At 40.7% G+C, this 16576-nt stretch overlaps 1 protein-coding gene across 1 annotated transcript; it reads right to left on the bottom strand.

Moving 5' to 3' along the window:
• Positions 1 to 1952: 1952 nt before the first annotated feature.
• Positions 1953 to 16323, bottom strand: eif4enif1 (eukaryotic translation initiation factor 4E nuclear import factor 1). Its single transcript, XM_068316134.1, has 19 exons — positions 16007 to 16323; positions 15230 to 15379; positions 15075 to 15148; positions 13344 to 13471; positions 12969 to 13243; positions 12595 to 12793; positions 12292 to 12455; positions 11476 to 11614; positions 11024 to 11191; positions 9883 to 10154; positions 9256 to 9327; positions 8672 to 8858; positions 5085 to 5170; positions 4436 to 4569; positions 4138 to 4219; positions 3899 to 4022; positions 3496 to 3807; positions 3221 to 3388; positions 1953 to 2899 (listed from the first exon to the last, which is right to left on the bottom strand). Exons 2-19 carry the CDS (start codon positions 15326 to 15328, stop codon positions 2712 to 2714), a joined length of 2871 nt encoding a protein of 956 aa, XP_068172235.1. The 5' UTR covers positions 15329 to 15379; positions 16007 to 16323; the 3' UTR covers positions 1953 to 2711.
• Positions 16324 to 16576: the final 253 nt, after the last annotated feature.

Consider the following 16576-nt stretch of genomic DNA (forward strand, 5'->3'; position numbering starts at 1 on the left):
GGAGAGGCCATGGAGGGCTTTCGTAAAGCACCAAAGTTGTTCTGGAGTACGGTACTGTCCGACATCTCAGGAGGAGAAAGCGGGGAACCATCCAAGCTGTATACAGCAAGGATGGGACACTGTTGACCTTGACTGGCTGGTCGAATGACAGAACCCCAACTGACCAGTCCTCTGTTGCAGAGGCAGAGCTGGAGGATTCAAATCAATCTCTCTGGGTGAAGTCACCGAGGTAGTTAAACAACTTAAAGGTGGCAAAGCCCCGGGTGTTGATGATTCGTCAAGAAATGCTGAAGGCTCTGGGTGTTCAGGGGCTGTCATGGATGACACACCTCTTTAAAATTGTGTGGAAGTCTAGGACACTGCCGAAAGAGTGGCAGACTGGGGTGGTGGTTCCTCTTTTCAAAAAAGGGGATCAGAGGGTGTGTGCCAACTACAGTGGCATCACACTCCTCAGCCCTTGGAAAGTTTACTCCAAGGTGCTGTTAAGGAGAGTCTGGCCGATTGTCAAACCTCGGATCGAGGAGGAATAATGTGGTTCCGTCCTGGTTGTGGAACAACGGAGCAGCTCTTTACTCCTTGAAAGAGTGAAGATCCACAAAACACATGTAGACTGGATGCCCATCCAGTCTACATGTGTTTTGTGGACTTGGAGAAGGCGTATAATCGGGTCCCCTGGGACGTACTGTGGGAGATACTGCGGGAGTATGGGGTGATGGGGCCTCACCTTAGGGTCATCCAATCCCTGTATGCCCAAAGTGAGAGCTGCATTTGGTTTCTCGACGGTAAGTCAGACTCGTTTTGAGTGGCTGTTGACCTTTGTCAGGGCTGCACTTTATCAGTAATTCGGTTTGTGATTTTCATGGACAGGATATAGAGGGGTAGTCGTGGTGAGGAGGGTTTACAGTTTGGTGGCCTGAGGATTGCATAGCTGCTTTTTACAGATGATGTGGTCCTAGTTGTGTCATCGGCCTGTGACTTGCAGTGCTCACTGGCTTGGTTTGCAGCAGTGTGTCAAGTGCCGGGGATGAGGACCAGCACCTCCAAATCTGAGGCCATGTTCTTCAGCAGGAAGCTGGTGGATTGCCTTCTCCCAGTGGGGAATGAGGTCTTTCCACAAGTGAATGAGTTGAAGTATCTTGGGGTCTTGTTCACAAGTGAGGAAACAATGGAGTGAGGCTGGATGGAGAATTAGGGCAGCCAGAGCGGTATTGCAGTCGCTTTACCCATTGTCACAAAGAGGGAGCTAAACAAAGAGGCAAAGCTCTCCATCTACCATTAAATCTTTGTTCCTACCCTCACTTATGGTAATGAGCAATGGGTCATGACCAAAAGAACGAGATCGCGGATACAAGCAGCGGAAATAGGCTTTAAGCAGGTAGCTGGTGTCTCCCTTACAGATAAGGTGACAAAACACTATTTGCGAGGGGTTCAAAGTGAGGTCGCTGCTCATTCGGGTGGAAAGGAGGGTGCTAAGGAGGTGGTTTGGGCATCTTGTGCCGATGCCTCCGGGACGCCTCCCTAGGGAGGTGTTCCTGGCATGTCCAGCTGGGAGGAGACCTCGGGGCAGACCCAGGACCAGGCAGCTGGATTATATTTCAACACTGGCCTGGGAATGCCTTGGGATACACCAGTCAGAGCTGATGGATGTGGCTGAGGAGAGGGAAGCTTGGGGCACCCTGCTGAAGCTGCTGCCCCCGCAACCTGACTCAAGCAGTGAAGATCGATGAATGGATCTTTTAACTTAGTAGAAAGGCATTTATGAAAATCAGATGTAAATTTAGCTCTCACTTTACCCTTCCAATATTTGCAATGACCATGTTTTTTTAAACATGTATTCTGGTTTACACACAACCTAGAGCCCTCCGTAATGGACATTTGCATTCATATTTAGAATTAATGACAGGGCACTACATAAAGATACAGTATTTAAAAATGACTAAGCATATTGTGTTTTACTGAATATTTTATTTATTAACTATTGTGCTTTTTATAATTTAACAGCACAAACAAATGAATCCCAACCACCCTCAAAAAATGACAATGTCAGCAATGCAGCACCCCTCGTGACAAGATGGAGAGGATAGAGGTTAGAATTTAATAGAAAGGGGGAGGGGAAAAAAAGGCACAACCAGCACTAGCCGCATCCCCTGAAGTAGTCGAAGTATTTCAGCCAGTCACATCTACAGAAAAGGGGCCACTAGTCATGCCACAAAAAGGGTAGACAATACAGTTAAGTTACTCATCAATTCAACATTTCTAAATAACAGTGGCTTGTCCTCAACTTCAGGGGTCAATTACAGTTGAACAGGACAAAACATTATCTCCAAGTGACAGTCTCACAGATTTCAGTTAAACTGTAGGATAGTTTCACCTTCCTTCATACAAAGAAAAAAAACAAACAAAAAAAGCTATATACAGGGAGAATTTCTTTCCCACAATCTGTACAACTGGGCCTATACAATATTTACTGCGCATAGCCAAATATGAAAAAAATAGAAACACTAAGTCAGCCAAAATAATCACCATCACTTGTCTACCATTTCTGCTGATAAACCTCTTCAAGCAGTGACTTACATGTTGAAGACAAAGCACTAAAAGTGAACTGTCTATTTGTGCAGTGCCTTTCAAAATAAAAGTTCACATTTTAATGGTAGGAGGAGGTGGAGATTTAAAAAAAAACAAAATTTCTATCCAGCACACTGTTCCTCTTCTCATGGCCGGAACTCCAACTCATCTACACTTATGACCTTGGCTGGCATGGAGGGAAGCGGTTGTTCCAACACATCTGATCCGAACCACTTGGCAAGGCCTAGAGGGGGGCTGCCCCCATGACGCTGGGAGCCATTTGTCCGGTGTAGGCCCTGGCTCTGTGACTGAGGACCTGTGATGCTTGGATGTACTGTAAGATTAAAAAAAACCCAGCAGTTCAACAGAATGCATCCAGCACCTTTTTGAGACAATGGACTAAGATGTTTACAATTTTTTTCCAAAATCAACCTTCTTGAAAAACAATTTTATATGCTTACTTGATATTCAACATTAAGCTGCACAAGAGCATTTTGTAAGATAAAGACTTTTTAAAAGTTACTTTTCATTATATGATTCACTTGTTTTTGGTACTTAAAAACATCTTGCAATAACTTTGCAGGTACCAGCATCAATAGCTACACATTCATTCAACTTGTAGTGGCAAACTGGTAGCAACATCAATTCCACTTACTTGGTCTCTGTTGAAGTTGCTGTTGCATTACAGCTAACTGCATCTGGGTATTTGCTCTAGGTGGTAGAAGTGGATGCCCTGATGCACTTAGAGGGTACAGGGGTTGTCCAAGCAATGCAGGAGGCAAACCTTGAAGTTGTGCAAGGTCAACATGTGGTGGAAATATTCCTGATGTAAAAAATTGAAGATTTTGATGAGACATCATGAGTCATAGTTGAGATTTTAAATCTGGTCCATTCTACAAAAAAAAATTAGCACATTGAGAAAACGCTCACCTGTTTGCACAAGAGCAGGTGCAAGTTGCTGTGGCTGGATGCCCTGTGCCAACATTCTTTGAACTACATTAGGATGAAGCTGGGGAGGAGGGCGGACCACAGGTACATGGGATAGCAGCGGGACCGGATACAACGGTCGAGGAAAAGACGAGGGTCCTTGATGTGTCATGGCTGGTAGGTGGTGTCCAGTAGTGCCTGGCCTGAGATGGTCCTGGTCCTTGTTTTGCAAGGTCTGTGAGCTAGACTTTACTCCCCCAGACTGGGCAGAATTCCCATCCATCACTCCATGGTATAGATTCTGGGAGCTGCTTTCTAGTCACACAAGACCAAATCTGAATGATAAACAGTGCTGCAATAATTTAAGTTTAAATTGTGAAGGTGTGATAAAATTAAGTCTCTGTACCATCTTGAGAGTGCGCTGGCACCTCGTCCTTCATTTCAGAACGGCCCAGTGGTTCATCTCTGCTTTTATCTTTCGTTGCATACATCTTGCGGATCACAGACGTAGGTGTAAAAGATGGAGACAACTGAAGTTTTTGGGGGGTCAAAAAGAAATATTAGCAACACAAAATAGTGGAGAAATTGAAGAAAAACATTCAACTTGGCAGATTGGAGGGTGGAGGGGATCACTTTTTAGCTCACCATGCTGGTAACGGCATTGCCCGGAGAGTTTCTCCCAGCAGGCTGAGGGCCTGGTCCAGGGGAACGATTTGGACGCTGCAGTCTGTTGATCACAAGCACATCATTCATACAATAACCATCACATTCTAAATAAAACCTCTTAATGGTTCATAACATTTTAAATGATTTTCAACTGTAAATTAAATTGTTGGGAAAAAGGTCACAGAATTATCACCATCTTGTTTCTTGTGGAACAAGAAGCTTCTGTTGCATTCCTTTGTTTAACAGTGAATATTTAGCAGTCTTTAAAAGAAATAACCTATTTCGATAAGATTTGTCCTGTGGTGGCTTGTAGCAGGATTGGATGGAGTGGTGGGGATGTAGAGCATGATCCTGTTGGAATATTCGAGCTTCAAGGTCTGCTTGATTCACCGGCATGGCCATTGCCCTCATCTGCATAAACGACATTAACACAATGAAGTGATCCTTGCCCAATTTCTGAAGATCAGTTTCTCAGGACATAAAGAATAACTATTAAGCTTAAAATGAGGGTAAATGAAAGATTTGTTTCATCATTTTCCTGTATAAGTCAGTATCCCATTAAAGTAAAGCAGGGTTTAAAACTTGGCATTGCGCTCATTGAAAAGACAGACAACATAAATGTCCGTCTTGGAGGGATTTCCACCCCTCCAAAAGTTGGGATAGAGATCAGTCATCTGTTATCCCTAGCTTTGTCATGTTTGCCATTTGGGATTTGGAGCATTAGCTTTTTTTTAAATGACAATGGTTAATAGTGTGATAATTTTATATAGTGTTAAACTGGAAACTATTTACATCAAGTCAAAATCTTGCAAAATCAAATTTATAGAGAAAAGGCAGTTATTCATATGAAAAACAGTTGACTGTGATGCCAAACTCAAGGACAAAATGAACAAGTGCAAAATTTTAAAGAATTACCTCAACCTTACCTGTTGTGCTGCAGATCCAGGGCTGATAGACCTGTGTGCCTCAGAAAACTGTTCTGGCATCATGGGTTGAGGACCAACAGGAAAATCTTGAAATATGAAATGCAGAAAACTATTAAACAATCCTTCTTGCCAGATAAACACAAGCTACTCAACCAAAAACATTCACACAAAAGATGCTGGATGAGGCTCAAATGGCTGCATCCTCAGTGTTACTTCCTTGTGTTCATGCCAGACTGCCTCAGCATCATGTGTCGAGAGATTATCAAGTGTGGACCACATCAGAATTTTATTTCCAATAACCCCAAATTTTTATACCATGCACCGATACTTAATAGCCACCACAGAACATCTTAAGGTTAAAATTTCATTCTGTTGAAAGTATATATAATTCTTTGATGTTTTCAGGCAAACTTTCTAATTATGTTACCATCACAGTATTCTCCACAATATAAGGCACACTGGATTATAAGACGCATGTAATAAAAATAGACGTCTGTGTAGGTTCTCAGTCATCCAGGTCATGGTTATCCAAAAGCTATTGAGTCGATCCACTGGACGTTCAGAAAGTTCTTGAAGAAGTTTCATCTGTCATCAAGAGTCTTCTTCAGTTCAGAACTGAACTGAGGAAGTCTCATGGATGAAGTTCAGTTCTGAACTGAAGAAGACTCTTGATGACAGACGAAACGTCTTCCAAGAATTTTCTAAACGTCCAGTGGATCGACTCAACAGCTTTTGAATAAAAATACTGTAGTGCTGCAGTTGCGTTATCCGTCCACTAGATGGAGCTGCGCTAAAGGGACTGCATTCATGACCGTCAGTGTCAACACCTTCAGTCGACTGAACAGCAGCTATTGTCATGTCAATGAGGCCATTTTGAGCCTCATCAAGGAAACCTGATCACCTGAGCACTTTGCCATCTTAGGAAGAAGTCAATGGGTTTTTCTTTAGTTGCTGAGATTTACTGATAGTAGTAAAATTTGCTGTAGTACAAAATTATCTGAAAACAGTCAAATTAGATTTTATTTGTATAGCGCCATATTTTTTCATATAGAGCTGGTCTTTGTGCCTCGTGCCATCAGGGGGCACAACCACTCTCTCAGGAGGAGGGGGTCTGAAGCCGCAGGGTCATCAAGGTCGGGTGAGAAGGGATAGACGTGGGGGGCCTGGGACGCACTGTGGGACACTTTGTGGGGGTCCTTAATCAGTTCACAGCTCGGCTCATTCACGTGTTACTCATCACACTTCATCGACTCCCAAAGCTCTTTCTTCTCTTCTCCCATGTGCCTATGCTTCCTTCCTTTTATTTTAGGCTATTCTTTTCCCTGTTGTTATAATTATGTAACAGCATGTATATAATGTTACTTATACTTTCTGTCATGTGTGTATTTATTGTATTTATTGTATCTCTTGCGAGCAGATGTCACCTGAATTTCCCTTGGGATCATTAAAGTATATATCTATCTAAACCAGCTTCTCAAGCCTCCAGAAAGCCAACAAAATTCTCCAGGCGCAAGCAGTGGAGAGGAAAACGGCAGAGCCGATTCTCAGCTCTCTGCTGTAAGCTCAACCCCCATGCTGTTGCCCATCTAGTCAGCAGGCCAGACAGAATACATAAGTCTAAACTGCCCCCCCACCCCAGTTACCTGTTGTTTTAGGTGTCAACTACATTTGCAAATCAATTGTAGCACACCAGGCACGTTTGTCTAGCAGCGACTCAGCCCTTGAAATATCAGAAAAGGCAGAAAGTTCAGCTTTGAGGGTCTTCAATTCACCTTTATGCCAGTTTCTCTGGCCTTGTTCAGACTGCAGGCATATCAGATTTCCTTCCATATCTGATTTTTAGGGATGACTGTTAACACCGTTTTTAGCAAGTGTCCAAATGCGATCTTACTCTGATCAGACTGGGCCACATTATCGGCCCAACTACCAGGTTGCCGAAGCAACGACATTAGGGCGGAGTCGCCGTTCAGTGCATGTAATGTGTGAGATCATATAATTGCGAAGGAGGCTACAACAACAATGACAACACAAAGTTGTTACCTTAGCCTATTGGCGGTATCACTGTCTGATAGAGGTGGAGAAAACACACACCCACACCAGACATCATCAACCCCCCCCCCCCCCGTTTTACCAATCTGAAATGCGCGACGCCCTTCTGGCGACTTCCTCTCACGTCGCAAATATGACGTCACAGTCCGCCATATCCGATCAGAGTGTTTGGAGCTGTTCAGACTGCAGATGCCTTTGTCCCCATCTGACACAAAACTACAGAATGTGGTTTCACTCTGTCCCGCAAAAATCTGATTGTGACTGTTCAGACTACACACAAGATATGGGACATCAATATGGATGGGCTAAAAATTGGATATATGCGACTAGTCTGAACAAGGCCTGTGTGTTCCGCACACTAATAGAATGGACTGTCACTAGATTCCAGATTACAGTACTGACACTTGACAAGGGCATTTTTTAGACAATTTAAGTTTAAAGTGGATTATTTCCCAGGGCACAGTGGTTGGGAAATACTGAGGTCAGTCAAACTGTCGCAAATTCCCTCTTTTCTTTGACATTATCCTGATGTTTATTTTTAGTCAGGCACCTTTTTCTTTTCTTTAACCGGGTGTTGCGAGTTAGCAATATACTGTACATTACATGGAAGCCGTTTTCCTGTACCACAACCCGAGTCGTTGATAAAGAATTTAAGTTTCACAAATTTCCCCACTGTGGGACAATAAAGAATTATCTTATTATCTACTGTACAATGCTGCAAGTGATTAAATGCCAGAAAACTGAACTGTTCCCTGTGTAGCTCCTGCTCTCTTAACTGGAGTGAAGTGCAGTCTCTTTCTCTGCTTGTTTTACCTACCACAATCACGGCACTTAGGAGACGCACCCTGACTACCATAGTCAGGGTAGTAGTCTTGCTAGACTATTGGCCAGAGTGCCAGACGGAACTGGGGCGCCCCCTGGTGACGTAGTCCGGCATGACTGCCAGTCAGAGCTTTCTCAGCGATCTTGTTTTTAACCAATATTAATCCATATATAAGCCGCATTGGATTCTAAGGCGCACTGTAGGTTTGTGAGAAAATTATAAGCTTTTAGGTGTGCCTAAAAGTACAAGTCTGGTTACAGCATTAATGAATTTATACTCCATCTAGCTAGTATTTCAAGTCATATCAGTTTAAAATGGTGTATACAGATATAACAGCTAGAGAAGAAGCCACAATGTGGCTGTGAAGGTAGAAATATTTCATAACAAAAATGATTGTAGAGGTTATGATAGCAATTACTTACTTAACACAAGCTGGTCTATGAGAACATTAAAACACATTCATTGTATGGACAGACCTTTTTCCCAGGCCCATAAACATTCACCATGTCATGCTTGCATTATGGCTACACTACCACTGCATCGTTCCCAACTTTAAACTACATGAAAATGTGCAACAAATCCTTGACAGAGCACGGACAAAAGGATACAAAAATTTTCAAAGGAGAAAGCAGATGCATAAAATGCAGTCTTTCAAATTTCAATACAAAGTTTTGTAATAGAGATACTTTATTAATCCCGGAGGAAATACGCTTACCTGATGAAGGTTGCAACCTACAGTTGAAGAAGTCAGGTGATGGGGCCCTCTGTCGAAAAAGTGGTGGTGATGGGCCCTTGTGTAGTAGGCCATGTAGAGGAGCAGAGGCCATTTGATCCTCAGGACTGCCCAATAAATTGCCAAGTAGGTTAGGAGAGTCACGATGAGCTGAACCTCGCAGAAGTTCCTGCAACAAAGATTTAATGCGCATAAAAATTCTGTCGAGTCGATGGATTTTTGTGTAATACTGTATGTAACAGATTAAGATTTTAAAATTCAAAACATTTCCAATGATACAATTCAAATACTGTACAATGTGGACAGAAAAAGTTTGGAAATAAGCCACAAAACCCCTTTGAAAATACAGCTGCCCTCAAAGCACCAACACAGTCACTAGAATGAGACAAGTTTATGGCACACCACATGATCCAAAATCAGACCAGTAACACAGCAAAGCCTTCAAATTAATTTGTGCCTGGTCCAGATTCTGGTCAGTGCACCCTTTATTTAAGGGTGCAAGAATAAACCCCCCCCCCCAGCCCACAGTAAATGTTAGAATTTCAGTAGACATTCAACATACAAACCTGAAATATATTTGGCTGTTGTTGAGTAGGCACTGCAGCGTCAGACACTATCACAGCTGGATCTGATGGTGGCTGCATTATACAGGAAAAATTTGTCACAGGCAAAGAACCAATAGAAATTTTGCTCCCCTTTCCTTCAAGCCCACCCCCTACGGCCCCAAAATACAACCCAGCCATACAAGCTTCTACCAATAATCACCTGAAATAAAATCAAACATGTGGCAAATAATAAACTTGGTGAAACCAACAGTGCAAGTCCCCAAAGAAGAACGTATACATGAATCTCAAGTGTTCTCCCTCCAAGTCAAGTATGCCACTGGATAAATTATTAATGGATAAATGCTTTTATCCATTAATCATTTAGCCAGTTTCAATTAACATGATAATCACTGAGACAGTCTCGAATCAAAGAAAGAAAATCACTTCCGACAGTTGAACAAATTTATGCCCATCACATTCTAATCCATTGATCAAAATTACAGATTATGGCTAAATGTGTTTAAAATTTTGTAATGCATGCATGTGCAATTTCCTCCTGGATTAATAAAGTATCTATCCATCTATGTATCATCACATGCACAATGTTTTCCAGTGTAATTCAGCAATTTGGGAAAATCAAATACTTACTTTGTTTTTGCTGGTTTTGGAGTGAGCTGGCAGAGTTCCACTTGCCTTCATGCTACTGACCAGTTTATTAAAAGCCGACATGTCAGAATCCCGTGTGAGTGGACGGGCAATGGAGCCACCAGTTAAAGCCTTTTCTAAATGTTCAGCCATGAAGGGAGTACCATTTCCTCTCTGCAGGTGAGGCCCTTTATGCATGTGTCCTTCAGAACCCAGCTTCATGCCTTTCATCCCTCCCTCAACTTCCTCAAGAGAGAGTACTGCGCCACAGTTAGCTGCAGACAGATGCACACAATTATTTTCTGTTTAATGTGACAAATAAACAGTTTGCAATTTTGTGTGTGTATTCCAGTTCCTGGTACAAGTAAACCTAACGTGCCAGTCAATGCAAAGTTTGATCCATTCAGTTTCTTAAAAACACAATTTAACAGTGCAAATACTTGTCTAACGTTTAATTAAAATGCCAAATAAGCATTTAACATCTGAAACAATGCGTTATACTTTCTCACATTAAAATGGGTGTAGCATATCGCAAAAAATCTATAAAAACACACCAGAATAATTTACAATGTTGTGGACATCATTGTGCAATTTTTGTCCAGGCACTATCTTGATCCATTAAGTTAAAGTTAATAGATTAAAAAACAATTACCCATCTTGTAATGGTGAAGAATCCTTTAAATAAATTCTTGACCTAGATAATCTCATCACCACCAAAATATGATTGATCATTCCTTGCACTATACAACTTGTGGGGGAAATATATTTAAACATTTTCATTACAGTACCATTATTATTATGTTTTTTTTAAGATGGCACATGACCAGGCACCAATATAAAAAGTGTCCACAGTAATGGACAAATCAGCATGTATTATATGCATATAAAGTTCACATAAAAAGGTTCATGTCCCAAAATCCCCCCCCCCCCCAAGTTAAAAAAAAAAATCACATACGGGATTTCCTCAGTTTGTAGACACTTGTTTTAAGTCTACATAAAAAACACATTTTGAGATACAGTCCAGAAACAAAACAGTGACATATGAACATGCTACTCACTGCAAAACCTCATCAATAGATCTGGAGAAAACACCACAAAGCCATATTGCATCCCTTTATTTTTAAATAAAAAAGGACACACTCACTACTTTCCCGTAGACGAGCCTTGTTGACCGACAAAGTGGAAAGGAGCGGCTTCAGGTCTATTTTAGCCCTGTGCAGAAGTTCCAGGATGTCCACCTTCTCCTTGGACTCAGATGATTGAATGGGTGTGAAGTATGGGGCAGGGCCATGACCAGGGGATGGCTCAAGGCCTTTAGGAGCAACACAACTCAAGCTTTAAGACATCCACCACCAAAAAATACTGTTTTGAGGGCATGAGTAACAAGAACACTACACAAAAAATTTAGAATACTCAGTCTTTTGTTTTTATGCCCCAAATTAAAATCATGGTTTTAAGCCAATTTCTATGCTAGGGATAATGAAAATAAATAAAAAATAAATAAATTTGGCTAAAAATCTGCTAAATTAACCCCAAAAATCTTGAGATGGATAATGCTGACAAACTGAAGGAAATGCCTTTTGGATAAATATTTACCTGCAAGTTTTTCCAACTCCTCGTGGGGGGTGGACCTCAGACTGCTGGACCGGCTGCCTGAAGGACTCATGTTGCTGGAAAACCACTGACTAAAGCGGCTAGCTGATACATGACCTTCCCCCAACACATCTTCGATCATCTGCAAGACACAAACATCTATGATACATAGTGGGAAACACTAAAACTGAGATTTAAGGGTGCAAGAATAAAGGTCAAACTTACGTTGAGGGATGTTTTCCAGCATTTTAGCACAAAATGTGGTAGAAGGTTGACAATGTCGCAGAATACACTGGTTGGCAATTACCATAGTTTATTTGATGCCACAACCTAATCAGTATATCAACTTTCTTACTGGTCCAGAGACTACATAATTTATCAAATTAGTAGCAGATCCATTTTGGTTATGATGGGCATAAATTTAGATTGCCGTTACCCTGAAACCCAAGCAGGAGGTCACACGCAAAAATATTTACAACACCGATTAGTGCCAATTCCCAAAACCAGTTTAGTGAGATTAAGCCAGAGCAGCAGAGGTTATAGCGTGCCAACACAACCAATCTGCAATACTGTATTAATATTTACATTATGTTACAAAAACAAATGTGAACATTGAATTTTTCCTGCGAAAACTGCTGTGGTTGTCAAAATGTTTATTCTACAACCATATGAAAGTATCTTGTAGGGGAGCTGTGTAGACACTTGAAAACCTCTTCTGTTAAGCTTAGAATAACTACATTAAAAAAAAGAAAAAAAGCTGTTACTACCATCACATACTTTTAAACACCACCTAACCACAAAGTGCACCCCAGTACTTACAGAGGCCAGTCCTGGCATGGTCTTCTCCAGATTGAAGAATTCATTGAAGTCAAAGTCTCCAGTCGACTGTTCAGGCAGTACATCAGCGTGAGGAACCTCCTGATCAGCAGAGGACTGCAAACCTACACTTTGGTCTCCGGGTTGTCCACCATTGCATTCCACAACTGGTAGCAATAAAAAACAATCATAAGTTTCCCCAAAGTGTTAGCAGTCCCAATCCGTTCATTATTTAGCATCACAGTTACGCATCAGATTAAAAGACATTCAGATGGTGGAATTCTGAAGAACAAAGGTTTGACATGCCTTCTTTAATAGACTCTGCTCGCTTCCTTGACCTCTTTGACTTGCGTTTATCATCTTCCAAGATTTTGTCATCAAATCCTATCAGCTCAATTGTTTCAGACTGACTGGTGGGACCACCAGAGAACCACTCTGGCTCTTCCTCTGCATAAGAGTCATTTCTTCTCCTTTCACTAAACACACGCTTGTCACCAAAATCTCTCTGTAAAAGGACCAAAATTATATTAAAAACACACATTCATTTTTCTTTTCGAGCATAGACATCTGGTTTTGCAAATTCCTTTTTGAGAAGCTTTACTTACATTAGCAGTTCAAGAAATGTCAACCCTAACACCTCATCTCAAAGCTAGAGAAAATTGAAAGCAATAAGCACTAACCCTGAATCTTTTATCTTTCAAGTCTCTTTCACGTTCCCTCTCCTTTTCTGCACGAGCCTCTCTTTCAAATGCCCGAGCAGCAATTATGCGTCCACTGCCAATTCGACGGGACGTTCCCAAACGGAGACTCTCATTCTCCTTATTTTCCAGAGGGCTGACTGGGCGACGAACATGAGGTGCGAGCGCAGCATTGCCTTGACATCCACCGCCAAAGCTACGTCTCTGCGGGCTCAGAATGACATCCATATCGTCTTCCTTTAACCGTTCACGAGGATCTGGATACAATGCAATAAAGGGATTATGTGAGCGCTGAACTTATAGAAAGTGTTTCACAAACCTTTTACCCCCAATGAACACTACAGGCAAGTAATGTACCTGGGATTCTTCGTTTCAAATGAACTCTATCATCCACGTAGTCCTTCTTAAAACCTTCCACCGGAGAGCTACGCTCTGAAGTGGGATATAATGAAGCATGCCACTTCTCAGGGTCCCAGACACCATCACTGCATCAAAACAATATAAGAATTTCAGTATTTTTCCTAAACACTGAAATTTGCAACTAGCAAATAAGGAAATTTGCAACTAGCAAATTTGGATTATCATGATAAATCAGGTTCTCCAACTTAAAATTGTAATGCAGAAAAGTCTCACTAACACACTACTGTTTGTATTTATTAATAGCAACATATGACTAAATTGCTAGAATTGCATAAATACACTTTTTTTAGTGTATATTACAGACAACTATTTCAACTATACTGGAACATTAACTTCTTAAGGAAATGTAACTTGGATGATCTGCTTGATCAGCTGATTTCAAGAACAGCAACAAACTGCTGGCTTAACTTAATGAGCATCATGCTGGCCTGACAATTCTATTCAAAAATATTTACTTTTAAGGTAATATAAAGCAGTCAGACATGGATTTCTAGCTCTACCTTCCATGTTGTCAACCTTGTTTTCTTGGTTAGTAAGAGCTTTAGCAACTACAGCATGAAATTAATTCACGTGATTCTGAAAGATACTATATGGTTGCATCTTTACAGTAGCTACTGGTGTCCCATAACATTCACTGTTAATGGCTTGATTTTCCTCTAAAAAGGGGATAAGGAGATCCCACAAATTTCATTGTCTTCTTTTTTCAGTTGGCTTGTTTTTGCTAAAAGCTGCTTTTAAATCTTTTCATTTAGACCACATGTTTAAGTACCCAAGCTGTGTTTTTTTCTTTAATCCCTGTGGATAAGTTGGCAGCCCCTTGCTACCCCTAGGTTTAGCATCTTCAACCATTTATCACCAAATAAACCATCCAATAAATGGATGATGCTCTAAAACACAAGACATAGCTGCCCCACTTAGTGTAATTTGCATTACACTTACACAGATATAATTCTGGGCTGATTTAAAATGAGTTGTTGTAACAGGTCTGCTGGGCACCAAGTAAAAATAAGTACTGTATATAAGACATGCAGAAAAAAATAACAGGTTGAATTTAACCCAAGATATATACTTTAATAATCCCAAGGGAAATTCAGTTGACTGATAGGGGATCATATCATTTACATATTAGACACCCGAACTAACCCTTATGCCATACGTGAACTAAAATCTCATTTTCAACATCTGAAATATTATTGTGTCATTTTCAATTAGTGCTTTCCGTTTTGCTACGATTTAAACAACATTCAAACTTTCATGGAAACTGGGTTGCAAATACAATATAATCCAAAGTATGAAGGCCTGCATCAACTTGAGACGGCTGCAAATTTAATAGGTATGATAGATGGTGCAAACCTGATGTACATGTTCACCAAATCAGTGCAGTCTGCTGAATCTTAGCTTAGCTTAAAAGGTAGCATCACTTAAATCATTAAATGAACTTCCTTCTACAAAAGCTGTCAAGTTACTGACAGCTCCTCCAATCGTCTTCCGAGATTCAGAAGCCATTATGGCATACAGAATGCATGCAGGCCAGTAAACTTGTCAATTGCAATTTAGGAAATATCAACATCTTGTTTTTTAAACTGATCAATGAGTTACAAATTATAATCTTTAGTGATTCACAACAATTTTCCAAAGGTATATATCATGTATGATGCAAGTTCTTACCTGTCGTATTTTACTGAGAGACACTCTGGTCTTTCATTAGAGACTGGTAGTTCTTTAATCTCCAGAAGTTCCTCCTGTATAGTAATTGACAAAGTTATTTGTGCGAAGAAGATCTATTCAAGGACTTCAAACTTAATTTTGTCAGCAATTCTCACTTTTGTGTATCTGAAAGGAGCTGTGGCAGTAGACTGTAGTTTAACTTGTTCCAGAGGAGCATCACCGTTCTTCTCTTCTACACAAGTATCGTTCTCCATGACTGAGTTCAGAAGCTGAACAAATGGCCTCCAAATCACCAATTACCGTTCCTGTTGGAAACAACAAACATTTCTAAATTAGCACGTACAACATCACAAGTTCCACTGACTATAGGATAATTTGTATTTACTTTAAGCGTTATCTGTTTCGGGTTATGTTAAACAATGAAGAGGTATTCGTCGGGGTTATTCTATCCGCATGAACTTTATATTAATTTTAATATTGTTCATATTAAATTTTTCTGCGGTCTAAAAATACGAACAAAAGACGCAACCAAAATTAAATCACAAGTATAAGATACAAATCACGTCGCGTTAAAATGCTTAGAACGTGTTTAACAAACGCTCCCTCACCAATTAGCATGTTAATTGGCAACAGCCTCCAACAGCTGCAAACAGACAAGTTAATTATAACATACCACGTTGCTTTATTATCAACACGGTTAACACCGCTATTATCAACACATAGCTGTGATGCTCCTTCACCCCTTTATTGATAAGTTGACCCCCTGTTCGTACGGAATTTCAAGATTTTACGCCAACAATTAGCCCAAATATTGTCAGAGGGTTGGCAAAGCTATGGCTCCACACAACTCGTCTGTATATCTTATTCGTGTATTAAAACATGTAAACACAATTGTCCTTTTAAAAAGAGAAGAAAGCAAACTGAGAACTTACTGTTTGAACGCTGCGTGGAATCCTGGTTTCTAACACCCAAGAAACGGCAGCCCACGTTAGCTAGCTAGCTAGCTAGCTAGCTGCCTAGCGAGTTTGGCTAGTTAGCTAGCTAGCTGGAGAACTGAGAGAATGCCCACACAACAAAGTACCAGATTTTAGCCGGTTAAGTTGTTGATGTAACTCCAACAAACGCAAAATGTACCGGGGTAACGAAGCACAAAAACACAGATTCAAAGTAGAAATTACTTCACACGTGCCTGTGCAATCTCAAATAATTGAATGCTGTCTCTGTTTTTAAGTCGTAGCAGCAATTTTCCTCTGATCACCGCTTTAAGAAGGTCCGCGGAAAGCTTACATGGCGCCCAATGCGCCTTTGTATAATTTAAGATATGGACTTTTAAGTCGGGTGTGTGGCACTCTAATATCCAAATCATACATATATTTATTGTAAAACATTTTAGAATATATACACTGTGAAGAAAAAAGGAAATTTGAGTTTTATAAACATAACTTCTAAAAAAAAAAAACCCCAGAAGTTTATAAAGGCAAGAGGATAGGCAGCTTCTTACT

Source organism: Antennarius striatus, chromosome 5 (genome assembly GCF_040054535.1).
Source record: "Antennarius striatus isolate MH-2024 chromosome 5, ASM4005453v1, whole genome shotgun sequence".
NCBI classification, from domain to species: Eukaryota; Metazoa; Chordata; class Actinopteri; order Lophiiformes; family Antennariidae; genus Antennarius; species Antennarius striatus.

What these genes read in the sequence shown, in the direction of transcription:
- eif4enif1 (XM_068316134.1), bottom strand. Translation starts at nt 15,328, where the DNA reads ATGGAGAACGATACTTGTGTAGAAGAGAAGAACGGTGATGCTCCTCTG. An exon ending in AACAGCCAAATATATTTCAG is followed by an intron (nt 8,859 to 9,255) that starts GTTTGTATGTTG and finishes TCTTTGTTGCAG; the next exon opens with GAACTTCTGCGAGGTTCAGC. An exon ending in GCAATGCCGTTACCAGCATG is followed by an intron (nt 4,023 to 4,137) that starts GTGAGCTAAAAA and finishes CAAAAACTTCAG; the next exon opens with TTGTCTCCATCTTTTACACC.